This window comes from Panicum virgatum, chromosome 8K (assembly GCF_016808335.1).
Source record: "Panicum virgatum strain AP13 chromosome 8K, P.virgatum_v5, whole genome shotgun sequence".
NCBI lineage: Eukaryota > Viridiplantae > Streptophyta > Magnoliopsida > Poales > Poaceae > Panicum > Panicum virgatum.
In genome coordinates, this window is record NC_053143.1 from 8,893,070 (window position 1) to 8,909,304 (window position 16,235).

Below are 16,235 nucleotides of genomic sequence, written 5' to 3' on the forward strand. Positions count from 1 at the left end.
GATTCGAGGAGTTGCTGAAACTTATAAAAAACTTACTCCCTGAGGGTAACACCTTGCCGGAGACAACATACGAGGCAAAAAAAGTTGTTTGTCCTTTAGGATTAGAGGCACAGAAGATACATGCTTGTCCTAATGACTGCATCCTATATCGAGGTGAGTATGAAAATTTGGATTCATGCCCTATATGCAACGCATGCCGGTATAAGATCCCTCGAGATGATCCAGGCGACGTTGAGGGGATGCGTGTCAAGAAGAGGGTGCCTGCCAAGGTGATGTGGTATTTTCCTCTAATACCACGTCTGAAATGTTTGTTCATGAACAAAACGAATGCTAAATTGATGCGATGGCACAAAGAAGAATGTAAGCAAGACAATATATTGAGGCACCCCGCTGATGGGTCGCAGTGGAGAAAAGTGGACAGAATATTCCCAACAGTTGCAAAGGATGTGAGGAATATAAGATTCGGCTTAAGTACGGATGGCATGAATCCTTTCGGTGAGCAGAGCAGTGGCCATAGTACCTGGCATGTGACACTTTGTATATACAACCTTCCTCCCTGGTTGTGTATGAAGCGGAAATTCATTATGATGCCGGTGCTTATCCCCGGCCCGAAGCAACCCGGTAACGATATAGATATGTATCTGAAACCACTGATTGAGGATCTTCTATTGTTGTGGAAAGAGGAGGGTGTTCGTATGTGGGATGCGCACGCAGAGGATCATTTTAACCTTCGTGCATTGCTTTTCGTAACCACCAACGATTGGCCAGCACTAAGTAACCTCTCTGGACAATCCAATAAGGGTTATAGGGCATGCACCCATTGTTTAGAAGAAACCGACAGCATGTACCTCAAGCACTGTAGGAAGATCGTGTATATGGGTCATCGTCGATTTCTTCCGATCAAGCACCCATTAAGGAGGAGGCATGCTCACTACGATGGAAAGGCAGATCATCGTACCAAGCCTAGGCACCGTTGTGGGAAAATGGTGTTTGAAATGGTCAAAGATATAAAAGTAGTATTCGGAAAAGGACCTAGCAGCAAATCTAGTAGTGTCACTTTCTCCATTGTTTGTTGCTGCCTCTTATTCGTTGAATTCCTTGATTATCCTGCACAGAACATGTACCAAAATTCTACTCCATGGAAAGCCTTATGAAATTACATTTTCAACGAGTGGTCATTGATCCCAAACGGACTCCGGATGAAGAACTTATGGTCGTTTTACTCCAGCACTACGCTCTGTCCCGAGACAATTCAAAACGCGCAGCGTTGAAAGATTTTACCATAACTCTTCACACCGATCTCCAAAATTCATGATTCTTGATGCGTTGGAAAGAAGACTTGATGGATCTTTACAATATACAATTCTCTCGTGGTACTTCTCTGATCATGGATGAAAATCTCATCACAACAGCAGCACTTTGGAGATGATGATGATCCAATCGCACGATTTTCTTCGCGGGCATGCTTCATCACCTATGGCTTGGACAAAGAAATCTCCAAGAGACATTAGCCAAAGTTGACACGGTGGCATACCTTTTTCATCTTTACTTGTTTTGAGTGTGGGCTCGATAGCAGATGCTGGGCCACTAACAAAAGTTAGCACCTACTACTAAAGAGCGGGTCTTCACATAGCCATCAACTTGCTTGAGTGAGATTGGACTTGTCAAAGTACGGACGTTGAGAACTTCTCAATCGCATTATGTCTAGGGTTTTACCTGCATTCATGGACACAAACAAGAAACACAGGATATATGCAATAATGAAATTAGGGTTAGTCCAAAAAGATAGATAGATCTCCCTAGGGTTCGAGTTGCCGATCCCTGGCAACGGCGCCAGAAAAGCTTGTTGACACTCCTTAGAGCCCCAAATTACGTACCGCAAGCGCACGGATCGTGGTAGCTTTTCCCTTAGAGTACTCCCCCAAGGTTTATCAATCCGTGGATCGGAAGCGAACCGACTAGAGTTTACCATCTAATCTATCGAACCTATCCTAAACATGAAGTGAAGATTGCATATAAACTGAACACTTGATAGATATGAATGAAGCATAAGTGTTCATCACACCCACAACCGTAAATGAGATAACACAACCAGGGAGCTAGGGCCTATCGTCTCTAGGTACAGTTCTAGTCAAAAAGGTGATCAAAACATAGATTGCATCTCAACTAAAGGTACACGAAATCATCTCTTAGAAAGGCGGCTCGCAAGCGGCCTACTTTCCCAAGGTCGCCGGTGCGAGGTGCGTGTCGATGCCTAAGGTTTCCCAAAGCTTTACCCCAAACGCCCACCAAGAGCTCTTACTCGAAGCTCCTCCTCTTGGTGGCTGCGCCACGACTCCCATGATACTCGCCATCGATCCTATTCCACATCATGTCGTCGCTAGAATCCCCCCCCCCCCCCCGCCATGCTGTCACCACACCGGGGTAATCAACCAACTAGCTAAAACACGCTACCTCAATGTATCCGCAAGATATAGACTAATCACCACGAATAGATCTAATCTTACTATGAACATATGGATGAATCACATATTAGAAATAAAGCATGCATTGAAGTAGACCAAAGTCGAAACAACAAGAATAAAGAGTAGATTGATATCACCATCGTGTGTGTACATACCCCGACGAATGTTGGGGATGACTCCCGAACTCCACCATGGCACAACCTCGCAGGGAGGACATGGTGGCTAGGGGTGGCCTAAGCCATCTCCTAGGTACCCACGAAGACTTGCGGCGGCCGTTCGCCTCCCTCCGGTCTTGGCCCTAGGTTGTTGTCGAGTTCTGGGTGGATTGATTCCCCGAGTTGAATAAGGTGCGAGCTATTTATAAGCCGAGGAAGCCACCGGTCGAAGGAGAGGCCGAACCGCCTCGGAAACGGGCTAGGCCAGCCGGCCTACCCTCTTTCGGGACCGCCTCGGTCTCCTCTTTCGCGTGTAGACTCCTCGCATCTTCTAGATTTTATGTCCTTCACGATTGCACCCCTTTGGACGTCGTTATCTTGGAGATATCTTCGAGGAAATGATAGGATAGGGAATCCTTCCTTAAATCTTCATTTGCTTTGCTTAATCCCGAAGTATCTTGATCTCATCTTCGTGGGCTTTGTCCATTGGGCTCTCTTGGAGGATGGATGTGCATGAATGGGCTTCGAATCAACATGGACTTTGGTCCTTCCTTTGGGCTTTGGCCTTCGTCTTTCTCTGTGTTAGCGCTCGATCACGGGCCTCGTCATTTCATGTTCCAAAATAGGCCAAAAACCTGCAAAAACGAAGTTCCTCCAAAATATATGTGCAAATGTGAAAATGACCAATAATTAGGCCGGGGTTAGGACGGTTAGTGATTTTAATATTAAATTCATACCATTATCAAGGATAAACAAGGGATAAAATGGGTACGTAAGGAGCGCCAACAGTAATCCTGAAGATTACGCACCGACATTAATCCTGTGCATTAACTGTGCAGGCATGTCGGACATTGCAAAGAGGGAGTTCGATGCGCTTGCCGTGGATGGCAGCAACTACCTCACTTGGACTACCGATGTCGAGATCAAACTCGACAGCATGGGTCTCGATCATACCATTGTCCAGCCTGAAGGTGGCAAGGATGAACGCACAAAACCTGATAAAGCAAAGGCGTTGCACTTTTTGCGACACCATCTCCACCCAGACCTGAAGTCTGAGTACATGACAGAGAGGGATCCACTGGTTTTATGGCAGTCCCTGAAGGAGCGCTTCAGCCAGCAGCGGTCGATTGTGCTCCTGAGGGCACAACAGGACTGGATCACCCTGCGCTTCCAGGACTTTAAGTCTGTGGCAGCGTATAACTCTGCTTTACACAGGATTGTGACAAAGATGCGTCTATGTGGCCAGAAGATCACAGACGCTGATATGATCGAGAAAACTCTATCCACCTTCCACCCCGGGAATATTGTACTGCAACAGCAATACAGGAACTCAAAGTACACTAAGTACTCTGAGCTGAGCGAGGTATTGTCTGTCGCTGAACAACAGAATGAGGTTCTTATGAACAACCATTCTGTCCGGCCCACTGGTTCCATGGCTGTGCCTGAAGCACATGCCAATGTTGCTGAGAGCTCTCGCAACAACAAAAGGGGCCGTGGAAAGGGAAAGTGGAAATGGAAAAGAGGTGCCATTTTCGAAGGCAACGGAAAGGGAAAGCCCAAGGGTAGAACCGAACCCAAGAAGGAAAAAGGTGACCATAGCAGGGAGGAGCAAGGTGAATGCTACAGATGCGGGGCAAAGGGACATTGGTTCCGTAAATGTCGCACCCCCAGGCACCTGGTTGACCTTTACCAGCAGAGCAAGAAAGGAAAAGGTCAACATGAGTCCCACTTCACCACTGAGCCAGAAGCTCAGGAGCGCGATGACATGAATGTTGATGGAAGCGGTGAAGACGTCCGAATGGACGAAAATGAGAACAACCTTCTTGATGACATCGACGTATTTGGGGACCTACAGTAATCTCCAAAGTACCATTTCACGATAAATGTGATGTCCACATGTATTAGTGTTTGGCCATGCATGCTCATAAAGAGCATTTGAAACATATGGTCCAAACCTTCGTAATGCTTTCCCAGGAACTATGTAATGTTTCTCGTATAATATATGTTTTATGTTAAATTTCTATTTTTGTTTTATGGCATTTAACAGAATTTGTGGGGGCCCTATGGCTGAAGCGGAGATCTATCTTGTAGACAGTGGCACCACTAATACGATACTAAGGGAAACCAGATATTTCCAGACTTTAACAAAGAAAAATGAAAATATTATGACCATTGCCGGAAGCAATGCTCATATCGTGGGCACCAGAAGTACCACAATGGTTCTTCCCATGGGTACGCAGATTTTTGTGAAGGATGTGTTATTGTATCCTGACTCAAAGCGCACCCTTTTGAGTTTCAAAAGATATCCGTTCGAATGGTTTCCATATAGAAACCGAGATTGAGCAAGTTACTGAATATCTGCTCATCACTAAATTCGACGGATACCGAAAGCAAATAGTGGAAAGACTCCCTTCATCGCCATCGGGTTTGTACTATACGCACTGAAGGATATGTTGCGATGAAAACCATATTCCGAAATGATGAATCATTTCGAATATGGCATGATCGATTGGGTCATCCTGGGTTGAGCATGATGAGAAGAATCATCAATAATTCTGCTGGCCATGATATTAATGGTTTCCCTAATTCTGAAGATTTTATTTGCACTGCATGTGCAAAGAGGAAACTAATCACTAGACCATCCCTCCTGAAGATTAGGGATGAGTCTCCTGTGTTTCTGCAAAGGATACAAGGTGACATTTGTGGACCTATTCAGCCCCTGTCGGGCCCGTTTAGGTATTTTATGGTACTGATTAATGCATCTACCAGATGGTGCTACGTGGACCTGTTGTCCACTAGAAACCATGCTTTCTCAAAGCTTATTGCCCAAATAATCAGGCTAAAGGCGAGTTTTCCTGATAACCGCATTCAATCCGTTCAGATGGATAATGCTGGTGAGTTCAGGTCAAAAGCCTTTGATGATTATTGTTTAGCCATGGGCATCAAGGTATAACATCCGTTGTTGCAGAATTGTAAGCTGCCAATTAGTTGTTGGGGCTATACAGTGTTGCATGCTGCGGTACTAATTTAACTCAGACCAACTACATACTATGAAATATTTCCTTACCGTTGGTGCGTGGGAAATAACCAAGTATATTTGGGAGCGCGGTATCGTCCGCAAGCATTAATGAGCTGCCCGCCTCCCAGCGCCCACACGTTCTCACACTCAGGAGAGAAACTCATTTTTTTTTTCAAAGAAAGAGAGGCCCGTCCTTATCTTCTCTCGGAAACAAGAAATGGCCATCCTCTTCCCTTTCTCTCCCCTTTATCTCCTCAGCTTCGCAGGAAGGAAACGTAGGGAGGAGGAGCTCCTGGCGTGCGTGTGGGCAGCTCCGCCTGCCCCCGGCGCACGCCGGCAGCCAGGGCGCGCAAGCCTATGCGCCGGAGGCCAGGGCCTGGGCTGCGCCTGCCCGTGGCTGGCAGCCAGAAGCCGAGCCGATGGACAGGGCAGGCGGCCGGGGGTGCCGCTCCGCGCGCCCGCTCCTGGGCCGGCGGCCGGGAGGCCAAGCCGGCGGTTGGGACCGGCGGCCGGTGACGGGCGAGGCCACAGCCAGCGACGGGGCCTGCGCCCGCGTCCGCAGCTTGCAGGCCCGGCGGTGCGGGGGGCCTGCGCAGCTCGCGGCGGCCTTCGGGGCCGGCGAGGTGGCAGTTCGAGCGCCCGGCCAGATCCGGTGGGCGGCGGCGGTGCCCGCCTGCACCTGGTGGCAGCGCCCTAGGGGCCGCGCTCTGCTTGCCTTGCGGGTCGTGGTCTGCTGGACCACCTCTCCACACGCGTCTTCGGGACGGTAGGGATTCGGCGAGCGGAGGCAGAGCCATCCTAGCATCGTCGGTACTGGGCGAGCGGAGGAAGAGCTATCCTAGCATCGCCGATACTGGTGATAGATAGCAATAGATTTATTGCAAAAAAACTGATTTCTCAGTTTCTTACCCTTAGCTCGGTAGAACTCGTGCTGATAACGTATTAAGAAATCAGCTTGCAGTACTCACAAAAACACAGAATGAACACACGAGAGCACAGTGAGGAGAGGAGTTGCTATCTGTATTCCACTTTTCACTTGACATTACAAAAGGTGAGAGTGACCTCCTATTTATAGGAGAGGAGATCAAGTTACAGCAATGTGAATTCAAAAACTTTTCCCTCCTCTTTATAAATTGGCCACCTTCAAAGTTCAATTTTCACATACTGTTCTTTAACTTTGATTTACAACATAAATAAGCCAGAAACATATCGCAGCACAAAGAAGCGAGTGGGCCGCCAGCCCAAAAACGCTTCTGCGATAGATTGGATCGCGCGAGCTACCCTTAACATTACCGCCGTCGGGCTGCCGCTACGAGTCGCCACCACTGTCGTTGGCCGTTGCTACGAGTAAGGATGGATCCGGATGCATGAACATCCGAATTATCCGTATTTGTATCCGTTTAAAATGTAAATATGGATATCCGTATCCGTATTCGAATTTAATATGGATGTCATATGGATGCATCCGAATTCGATTTTAAGAACTTTTCTATATCCGATTCCATATGCGTATTCGAAGATTATCCGATCAGATCCGTATCCGTCCGTATCCGCAAAGAAAAAATGACTAGTGAGACAATCTTAAACTTATCTTTATACCTATTACTTAATGATGTACACTATTTAAATTATTTAGAAAGCCAGATAACTAATAATACATTTATTAAAATTAGTAATGATATAAAAATTAACTTTAACTATTTAATATATTTATTTCATGATTAAAATTATTTAATACGAGTCAAATTTATTTATTTAATGATAAAATCTTTTTTATATATCTTAATTATTAAGTATTTAAATATTTATTTATTTTACATTTATAATTAGTATTATATAATTAATATAAAAGCTATGCATAGATAATTATATTTTTTTTATTAGCTATCTCCTAATCCTTTACTCCCTACTTGTATAATGATTTTGATCTACTATAAAATTGTTGACAAAATAAACTGATACTCATGATAGCTCTATGTTTCAAATCGAGAAGGTATCCGGATTCGTATCCGGATTCGAACTATTCGTTTTGTATTCGTATCCGATGATATCCGCATTCGGATATCCGGATTAAAATGTGGTAAAAGGTGACATCCGGATCCGATTTCATCCGTATCCGATTCGAATCCATCCTTAGCTACGAGTCGCCACTGCCGGCGGCCGCCGCTCCTCCGATCTCGTCGCTCCGGACGACAGCAACGCAGGCTCACACCATGTTAGGAGGATCTCAGACAACCATCAAATTTACGGTGCCCTCATCTCTTCCAATGCCGTTGTTGGTCCCTGTTTGGAACATGTACCTCATTTATATTGTTTGATGTGGATTACATCACACAATATTCTTATTGAGAGAAACAATATCATTCTTTTGTCAAAAAGATATGAGGCAATGAATTTATCTACTCCATGTGGACGTGCGCGCATTTGGCGACAATAAAATCTATAGTCACTGCTAGAAAACAGGCCAAAGATCTAGGCAAAAAATACCGGTTGCAAGTACTGATGTGACGGCTGTGCCGAACCAGCACGGGACATTCGGTACCGGCTCGTGGCATGACCCTGTTCCAATGCTGCAAATTAGGCACTGGGTCATGCCACAAACCGGTACCAAATGGACACGGGGACAAAAGCACCGGTTTGTGCCATTCACTGGTGCCCATTTTGCAAGCAAAGGCACCGGGTTATGCCGATAACCGGTGCCGACTAGTGCCCATGGAAAAGGCACCGGTTGGTGCGATGACCCGGTGTCGATGCACAATATTTAGCACCGGGTCACTGGCACCAACCGGTACCTTTGGCATGTCCCTATTAATACCCCATCCCCTCCTCCTACCTCCAAGCTGTTGTGAACTCACTGTTCATGGCAGCCGACTGAGGGGAGGGGAGGGGAGACGAATTTTTCCAATTTTTTCTCAGAAGGTTAGTATTTTTTTCTGCATGCTTGAGCAAATTAATTTTATAGATGTAGTTAGCACTTGATTTAGTTTATACATGTGATAATTATTATTAAATGTAGTTAGCACCTGATTTAGTTTAAAGTTGTTATATTAATTGTTATACATGTGATAATTATTTTTAGATGTAGTTAGCACCTAATTTAATTGATATTGTTATATAAATTATTAGGTATAAGATAATTATTTATTTTGATGTAGTTAGCATTTTGGTTAGTAAATGATAAATTACTAGCTATGATGTATGTAAATTAATTATTTACATGTGATAAATTATTATTTGACACTCAGTTATGTATTGCAATGAAATGTGAACTCAGATGAGTCGGCAATGGATGTACAATGTCGACTGGCATTCAATGGAGTTCATTAATGATGTGCATGAATTCATAGAAGCAGCCAATAAACACAATTATGGTGGTTTCGTTCGTTGCTCATGCAAATTCTGTCAAAATGAGAAGGATTACTCATCAGCAAGAACCACCTCGAGCTCAATTTTATTCGAGGGCATGGAGAAAAGACATTGGGAGACGCACTCCACGGGATCATTCTATGGCGCAAGGCCGACATCAAACTTAATGGAAACAGAGCGGCTCCCGTGGATCCCCGTTCTCTACCTGTTTGTGATAATGGTGATCGCGATTCTTCTCTGGAACCTCCCTCAGCACCGTCTCCGCCTGGGCAAAGGGCCAGGAGTACTCCAACTCCTCCGGCACAAGAAAAAGAAAAGGACATCATCCCTCCCACCGCCTTGACCCACAAACAAGAAGCAGAAAATGGTCAAAAAGAAAATAGGCCCTAAAAAGAAATTGGCTTACGAGATGACCCAGGAGGAAATGAGGGAGGCAGTACAAAAGGATGTGACAGATCATTTCAAACCTAAAGTCCCAGAGAAGAGGGTACCAGTAGATCCACAAATAGCAGCAAAGGTTTATGCATACCTGAACAACCCACCACCACAAAAAAAATACCCTCGGACTATGACCCGACGCTCATAAAGGCCCACCAGCAGAGGAATAAGAAATATGAAAAGACTGTTTCTCAGCTAGGCACACAACAAAAGGAACTCCAGCCCCTCATGGTGCCGAAGTTGCCAGACCAATACACGGTGGAATTTCTTCAAGAAACAGGACTAACACTTGAGCAGGCACAGGGGATAACGGAGGATATCCCAATGCCTGAAGTCGTTGCTGTTCCATACGAGCATGGAAAACCTTTCGTCACTTACGAGGAGGAGATCAGTCTAGGAACACAGATGTACAATTTGCATAAATAGTACATGCAGATGTGGAGGAAAGAAATGAATATATTTGGAGTCAAGTATTGCGACCAAGATTTCTTCCGCAGGAGGACGACTTCTAGGTGGACTTTGAACTTCTACATCACATATAACATCGACAAGCCCTGGACGTCTCTATCATCACCATTTTTATTCTGTAAGTATCACTTACCTCTAGATTAATACTTCTAGTTAGCCGGCGCTAAAAGTATCTTTGTGCACTATATAATTTGTATTTTATCATTTAGCATGGAGACTCAAAGATGCCGAAAAGAAGGATGGAACCATCAGGTGGGCTTCATCATGCCGTAGCTAGTCAACCAGAAAGTTTTTAATGAAAAATACAGCGAGACGTGTCAAAACATATACTATTTCCTGATGCGCCAACACTACAACCTATATAATGATACCCTACAACTTTGGGTAAGTCTTGGTCGACTCGTACCTCTTTTATATTTGTAAATAAATTCTAAGTCTAATGCATGTATATATGCTTGTGTATCTATATCTGCAGTTATCATTTGAATTTTACTCGTACTTAACATGAAGACCGGCAATCTTGTAGTGTTCGACTCTATGAGGTGCCCAAAGGAGACAATCCAACACTTCTTAGACCCATTGAACATGTAAGTTCAATTTGCACAATCAATTCCTTTTTATGTTTAAAATTATTATTCAATATCAAACTTAATTCTAAGCGCAGGGTGTGAAAAAAATTTGTGAAAAAGAACAAAGGAGCCGGTCAATGGAGGCAGGAACTGAATGTTATAATGGATTATCCGGTATGTTGGGTCGCGAACCTTTTTCTAAGTATTCTCAGTTGTTCTATATTCGCATACACAAATATTGAATAATTAGTTTATTTCTCCTAAAGTGTGCGAGACAAAGACAAGGGACTTATTGGTGCAGGTACTACTGTTGACGTCATTTTTTGACACGCGTCAAGATAAACGATGAAGTGGAGAAGGATTGCCGATTTGGGTGGAGCTAGCATTGTATGATATGGAAGCCGGCCCGTGAAGCCGTTACCGATGGGCCAGGAGGAGTTGCCGATTTGGAAAGTGCCAGCGCGTATAGTATGGGGTCGGCCGATGGAGCAGTTGCCGATGGACTAAAGGAATATTCTAGATTCGATCAGATTCCGGCGATCTGGTTTTGATTCAGTTTATCTTGTTTAGGAAATCTTTTTTTATATCAAGATATGTGTTTGCCGTAATCGGCCAAGACTTGTTAGTGGTAGGGTATAAATAGTAGTTGTACGGGACCTACAAAGGTGGATACACATCCAATAAACAAACTTTACAATTTCTCTGCAATTTACTTTATTGTCGGCGACTTCGCTATTTTCTTTTCTGCGAGTTCTTTCAAGCCGATCAAGGATGTCTCAGACTCGAGCGACTTGATTTGCTGGTAAGTGTTCGTTTTACCAAGTAAATCTGAGCTTTAGCTTCTGGGCGCATCGCTGTTGCTTCGTTTAGATCTATTCAATATTTATCGAATATTATCTAGGCTTTGATTCCTGGCGCATCGCTGTTTTCTCGTCCAGATTTATTCACAATTTGCTGAAATCTGCTAGATTTATAGGTTTTTCCTATTGTTTTAGCTTTTATCAGATCTATCTGCTTTAAAACCCGTATAATCGGCTGAAGAATTTTGTGATATCATCATAATATTATAAAGCCGATTTAAATCTGCTTCAAGTGTTGTCGAGTAGCTTTATTTAAGCTACAAAATCGTAGCTTTTATATTGTTACGTGCGTGTAATCGACTGTTCGAGCTGATTCGTCGTTTTCTGTATCGGCTAGATCTGCCGACACGCCTGCCTATCTTACATTTATACCGATAGCTTTAATTATTTCTTGTCGTTTTCTGCATCGGCAAAGCCTACCGATACGTTGTGTGAGAGTTGTTCGGAAAACCAGTCGATACGCTCTCAGATCTAACGTTTGTCGATTCCTTGTCAATTTACAGATCAAATTGACCGGCACGCTTGGTTTCGAAGGAAATTGTAGTCTGGGCTTGGCGAACGGTGCCCTCAGGCTTGGTGTGTAGATTTTGCGTCAATAACTACGTATGCGAGTTCCTGCACATTCTAACTCCATGCGGGAGGTATGATGACGAGAGGCTAAGTGTATGTACAAACTGTTCACAAGTTCGTTTTTCAAATTATACTAACGCGATGAATTAATATATCGATCTTTTTTTCCTCAAAAAATGATAGATGAGTCAAATCAGGGAAAAAGCATACAGTGTTGATCGGATTAACGCCGTGTGCGAGCAGCTCGCAGGGTTCATTTTGAGAGAGATCCTGGATCTTAGAGACGAGTTCTATCATGACAGTCACATCAATAGAGTGTCTGCTTCGACGTCATGAGGGGCCTAGTACTTGCACAATAAACATGACTTTGTATATTTATAAATATTTCTAAACGTGATGTCGTGTTGTTTGTATATTTGTAAATATATTATTATTGCTAAATAACTTAATTATATGTTTGCCTTTGACTTTTAGTTAATTTCAAATATTCTTTGACCCGCGGCGTCGGGGAAGGCCCCCAGAATGTCCTCGACAACGCGGCTGTGGCCCATCCGCGCCGCAACGTGGAGAGCCGTGAGGCCGCCCGTGTCTTCTTGTACACCGTTCCCGGTGGCCCCGCGCGCAGGATCGCGCGCACGACGCCGCGGTCGCCGTCGGACGACGCGAAATGGAGCGGGGTACCGCCGTCGCTGTCGACCTCGCCGGCAAGACTCGGCCGCCATTCCAGTAGCACGTCAACCATCTCTGCAGCCAACGGCAATTACAATTTTTGCGTGCAACGTTGCACATGAAATCACCTCCATTAAGCTAAATATATTGTAAAGAAGCAGGCGAGAACTATATAACCTGAGCTCTGGAAGACGGCCGCGTGCAGGGCATTCTGCGAGATCGAGCTCGGCCCGGCTGACGACGCGTCCCTGCACGTGGAAGTAATCGCTCTGACGGCTTGGATGGATCCGCTCATTACGGCCAAGTACAGGGCCGACACGCCGGCGTTGTTCAACTCGGTCGCCGCCGCCTCCGAGACCAGGACCTCCACCGCCGCGCCATGCCCGCACCTCGCCGCCAGGTGCAGGGCCGTGTCCCCGGCCTCGTTCTTGCATCCCAGGATGCTCTGGGCCAGCTGGACGAGGGCCGCGACGGCCCTGGCGTGCCCCGCCCTCGCCGCGCAGTGCAGCGGCGTGTCCAGCGCCGAGTTCCGGCGAAAGAGGAGGCCCTCCTCCCTGAACCTGATGTAGAGCTCTCGGATCAGCTCGTCGTGCCCTTGCTCGGCAGCCACGTGAAGAATGGTGTTCCTCTCCGCAGTCACCTCAAGTAGGTCGCACTGTCCATGCTGAATAATACCTGAAACAGATACTAGGGAATTATTATTTTGGAGTGTGTTTCAATCTGTAGTGACTTCGGATTTGCAAATCTCCAAGTGAGCATCCAGAAATTTGGGTCTAGTTCAACGATCTAGCTAGGATCACACCCTGATCCCGCCATTCTCGTTTTATGATGATCTCAATTTTGCTTTTGTCTAAGTAACATCCTATGGAGTATATATACTAATTGAGAACCATGAACAGTGACCTATGCATAACCAAAACCTAATACAATTTAAGAGAGCTGATGTTATATCGGCAACTGAAACAAGCTTTTTAATTAACAGTCGACGGCATCGATCTCAACCTGAAAACCACAGCACCGTTATCTTCCACAGTATGTAGGCGGTTATGACGAGCATATATGCGACTGGAATCATGACTAGGGAAAAGAAATCGGTTCGGAGGTTGAAGATGACAGGTGATCCATTTGATGACAATCCGACGACTCTGGGACGGTCCACCGAAAATTTAGAAAAATAAAAACAGGCATATGAATGAAGTACATGCATGATCTCCCTAATTTTATGGTCCTCATCAGCAGACAGCAGGTGATGTCGTCATGTCTGTTTGTTACTTAATTACTTTGCCTGGTTATCATCCTATAACGACTTACTAGTACAGATGTTCCAATAAAATGTCCCGTCGAGACAGTGCAGGGACGATACACAGAGTCCCCATGAAGTTACACATTGCTGTCACTTTGTACAGCTGTTAATTTTGTTTGGAGGACTCAGGATTGTGTGCACCTCTCAAACAGTTAATGTCATAGTCCCGTATTGGAAAATGTATCTGTATCTAGGAATATTCATACTGAAAGGAGAAAGATCAAAATATCCTTGGCACGCGTGTATGGTGCACAACTGCATGTTCATCAGCTACATATCTTTGAGTTATATATAAGAAAATATAACCAAGGTAATCTGAAGATGATCGAAGCAGATATTTCGGAAGCAAAAGAAAAAGGCTTGGAGATGACGCAAGTTAACAGTTACCAGTGGCTTGATAGCGTCCTGCCGTCCCAGCGCCATGCTGCTGTAGAAGCAGCGCCATGACCTCCTCCAGCCGCCCTCTGTAGGTGGCGAGGTAGAGCGAAGGGCACATCTGGACCGAGCGCGCGCCATCATTCAGCGGGCCACGCGGAGGGCACGCGAGCTGGATGTGCTGCTGCTGCTGACGATCCATCCGATCGAGATCAAGTTGTGGCACCGATAAGTGATGGTGCGTGCATGCGTGTGCGCGGCTCCTATAATAAATAAAGAAAAGAAAAATGTGACTTGCTTTGTGCGAAGACTACGGGATTGTGACATATTTGAGGGGGGCAACGTAAACTTTAACCATACTTGAGGGAAGTAATTTAGACTTCGATTTTTTTTTTTTGAGATTACACAGTACAACTCAGATACTCACAGCATGCACATTCACCTCTAAGAATACACACACAAATTCTACCCCTATGAGCATCTTCAAAGACTGAGCCGGTAAATTCTCGAGATTGACGAAGTCACTATAGACGCCTTGCTGTCGACAGGAACATCGCCTACCACTGAAAACACAACGCCGTTAAATCCTAGAAAATTCACCTCCACGGTCAAACCCAGGACCTAAGGTGCTACCGAGGCTGTTGTAACCACTAGGCTACCAAATTACCATATTTAACGGGAGCAATTTGAAATCTAAACATATTTAAAGGGAGTAATTTGAACCTTTTTCCTATTTTTTATGCTACAAATCTTTTTATATAAAATCTGATAGCTAACGTATGAAATTGTCACACCTCTTACTTCCATTGCCAATATAGAAAATATTAATTTGAAGTATACATGTATGATGTATATGCCACCATATAGTAGACCGTGTATGCATATATGGAAGAAACGATGAGAGCACTGATTTTGTTAAACATATAGCTTAAACTAATGGTATAATTCAACACATATCTAATACATATATAGATGTGATGAAAAGTTGAAAGAAAAGCTCTTTGAACGGGAATGAGCTAGAAAGCGTACTCTGTATCTATCGCTACAAGTAGATAAAGATAAGAGTATTATGTTTGAATATTCAATAAATGATAGGGAGAGATGGAGGGCGCAGGGTAAGAAAAAATGACTATTAATTATGGACCATATTAGGGCAGTCTAAGTGGGACTGTGGGAGTGTTATTGCACACTTATCAAGACTGGGAGCTTGGTAATTTTGTCGGAAGAATATTATGGTAATGACACTCCTCATCCCTTGAAACTCATCTCTCCTCATAAATGATTCGGTCATATCGGCAAATTTGCTGATATAGCATTACATTTAATGCTTATGACACTTCTATTTACATTCCAAGCTTTAAAAATTTCTAATATTTATGTTTCTCAAACATACTCTATTGGCCAGTCCAGAAGCATTGGTAGACTGATGCGCGCAATTAAGTCAACCGACACGCTAATACAAAGCTCTCGCTCGCCCACCGCGCGCTTTGCGTGCAGGATGCAACATTATTATATTCCATTCCATGCTCACGTGCTTGCAATGACGGTTCTGTTCTTTTAAAAAAACGATGGTTCTGTTCCTTGCTTTGATTTATTTTCTCTGGTGATTAAAGGCAGTTATTCCCACTCCCGGTCCCGACGACTCTTGTTCCCCAATCTTCACAGCACTTTTTGCTGATGTCACGAAATCACAGTCATTGGATCCATGCTAACAGAGCGCAACAGGCCTGCTGGCCACATAGAACATCACTTATGAGGAGAGAGGATACATGCAGTAAAAATCAAAAGAACATCAGCGAGGGGTTTAGACCCTGTTTAGTTTCCAAAAAAATTTGCACAATACCTGTCATATGCATAAAGTATTAAATACAGTTGAAAAAATAACTAATTACACAGTCTAACTGATTAGTATAAAAAGAATCTAAGTCTAATTTGTTTATAATTAGATATTATCTGTCAAGTAATAATGAAATGGGCT

General features: G+C 44.4%; 2 protein-coding genes across 2 annotated transcripts; one reads left to right on the top strand and one right to left on the bottom strand.

Annotated features, from left to right (window-relative positions):
* Positions 1-3,461: 3,461 nt before the first annotated feature.
* LOC120645394 lies at positions 3,462-4,478 on the top strand. The gene has a single exon (XM_039922182.1). The coding sequence runs from the start codon at positions 3,462-3,464 to the stop codon at positions 4,476-4,478; it is 1,017 nt and encodes a 338-aa protein (XP_039778116.1).
* Positions 4,479-12,302: 7,824 nt separating this feature from the next.
* Positions 12,303-14,528, bottom strand: LOC120646137 (ankyrin-1-like). The gene is made up of 2 exons (XM_039922843.1): positions 14,270-14,528; positions 12,303-13,254 (listed from the first exon to the last, which is right to left on the bottom strand). Exons 1-2 carry the CDS (start codon positions 14,457-14,459, stop codon positions 12,713-12,715), a joined length of 732 nt encoding a protein of 243 aa, XP_039778777.1. The 5' UTR covers positions 14,460-14,528; the 3' UTR covers positions 12,303-12,712.
* Between the last annotated feature and the right edge of the window lie 1,707 nt (positions 14,529-16,235).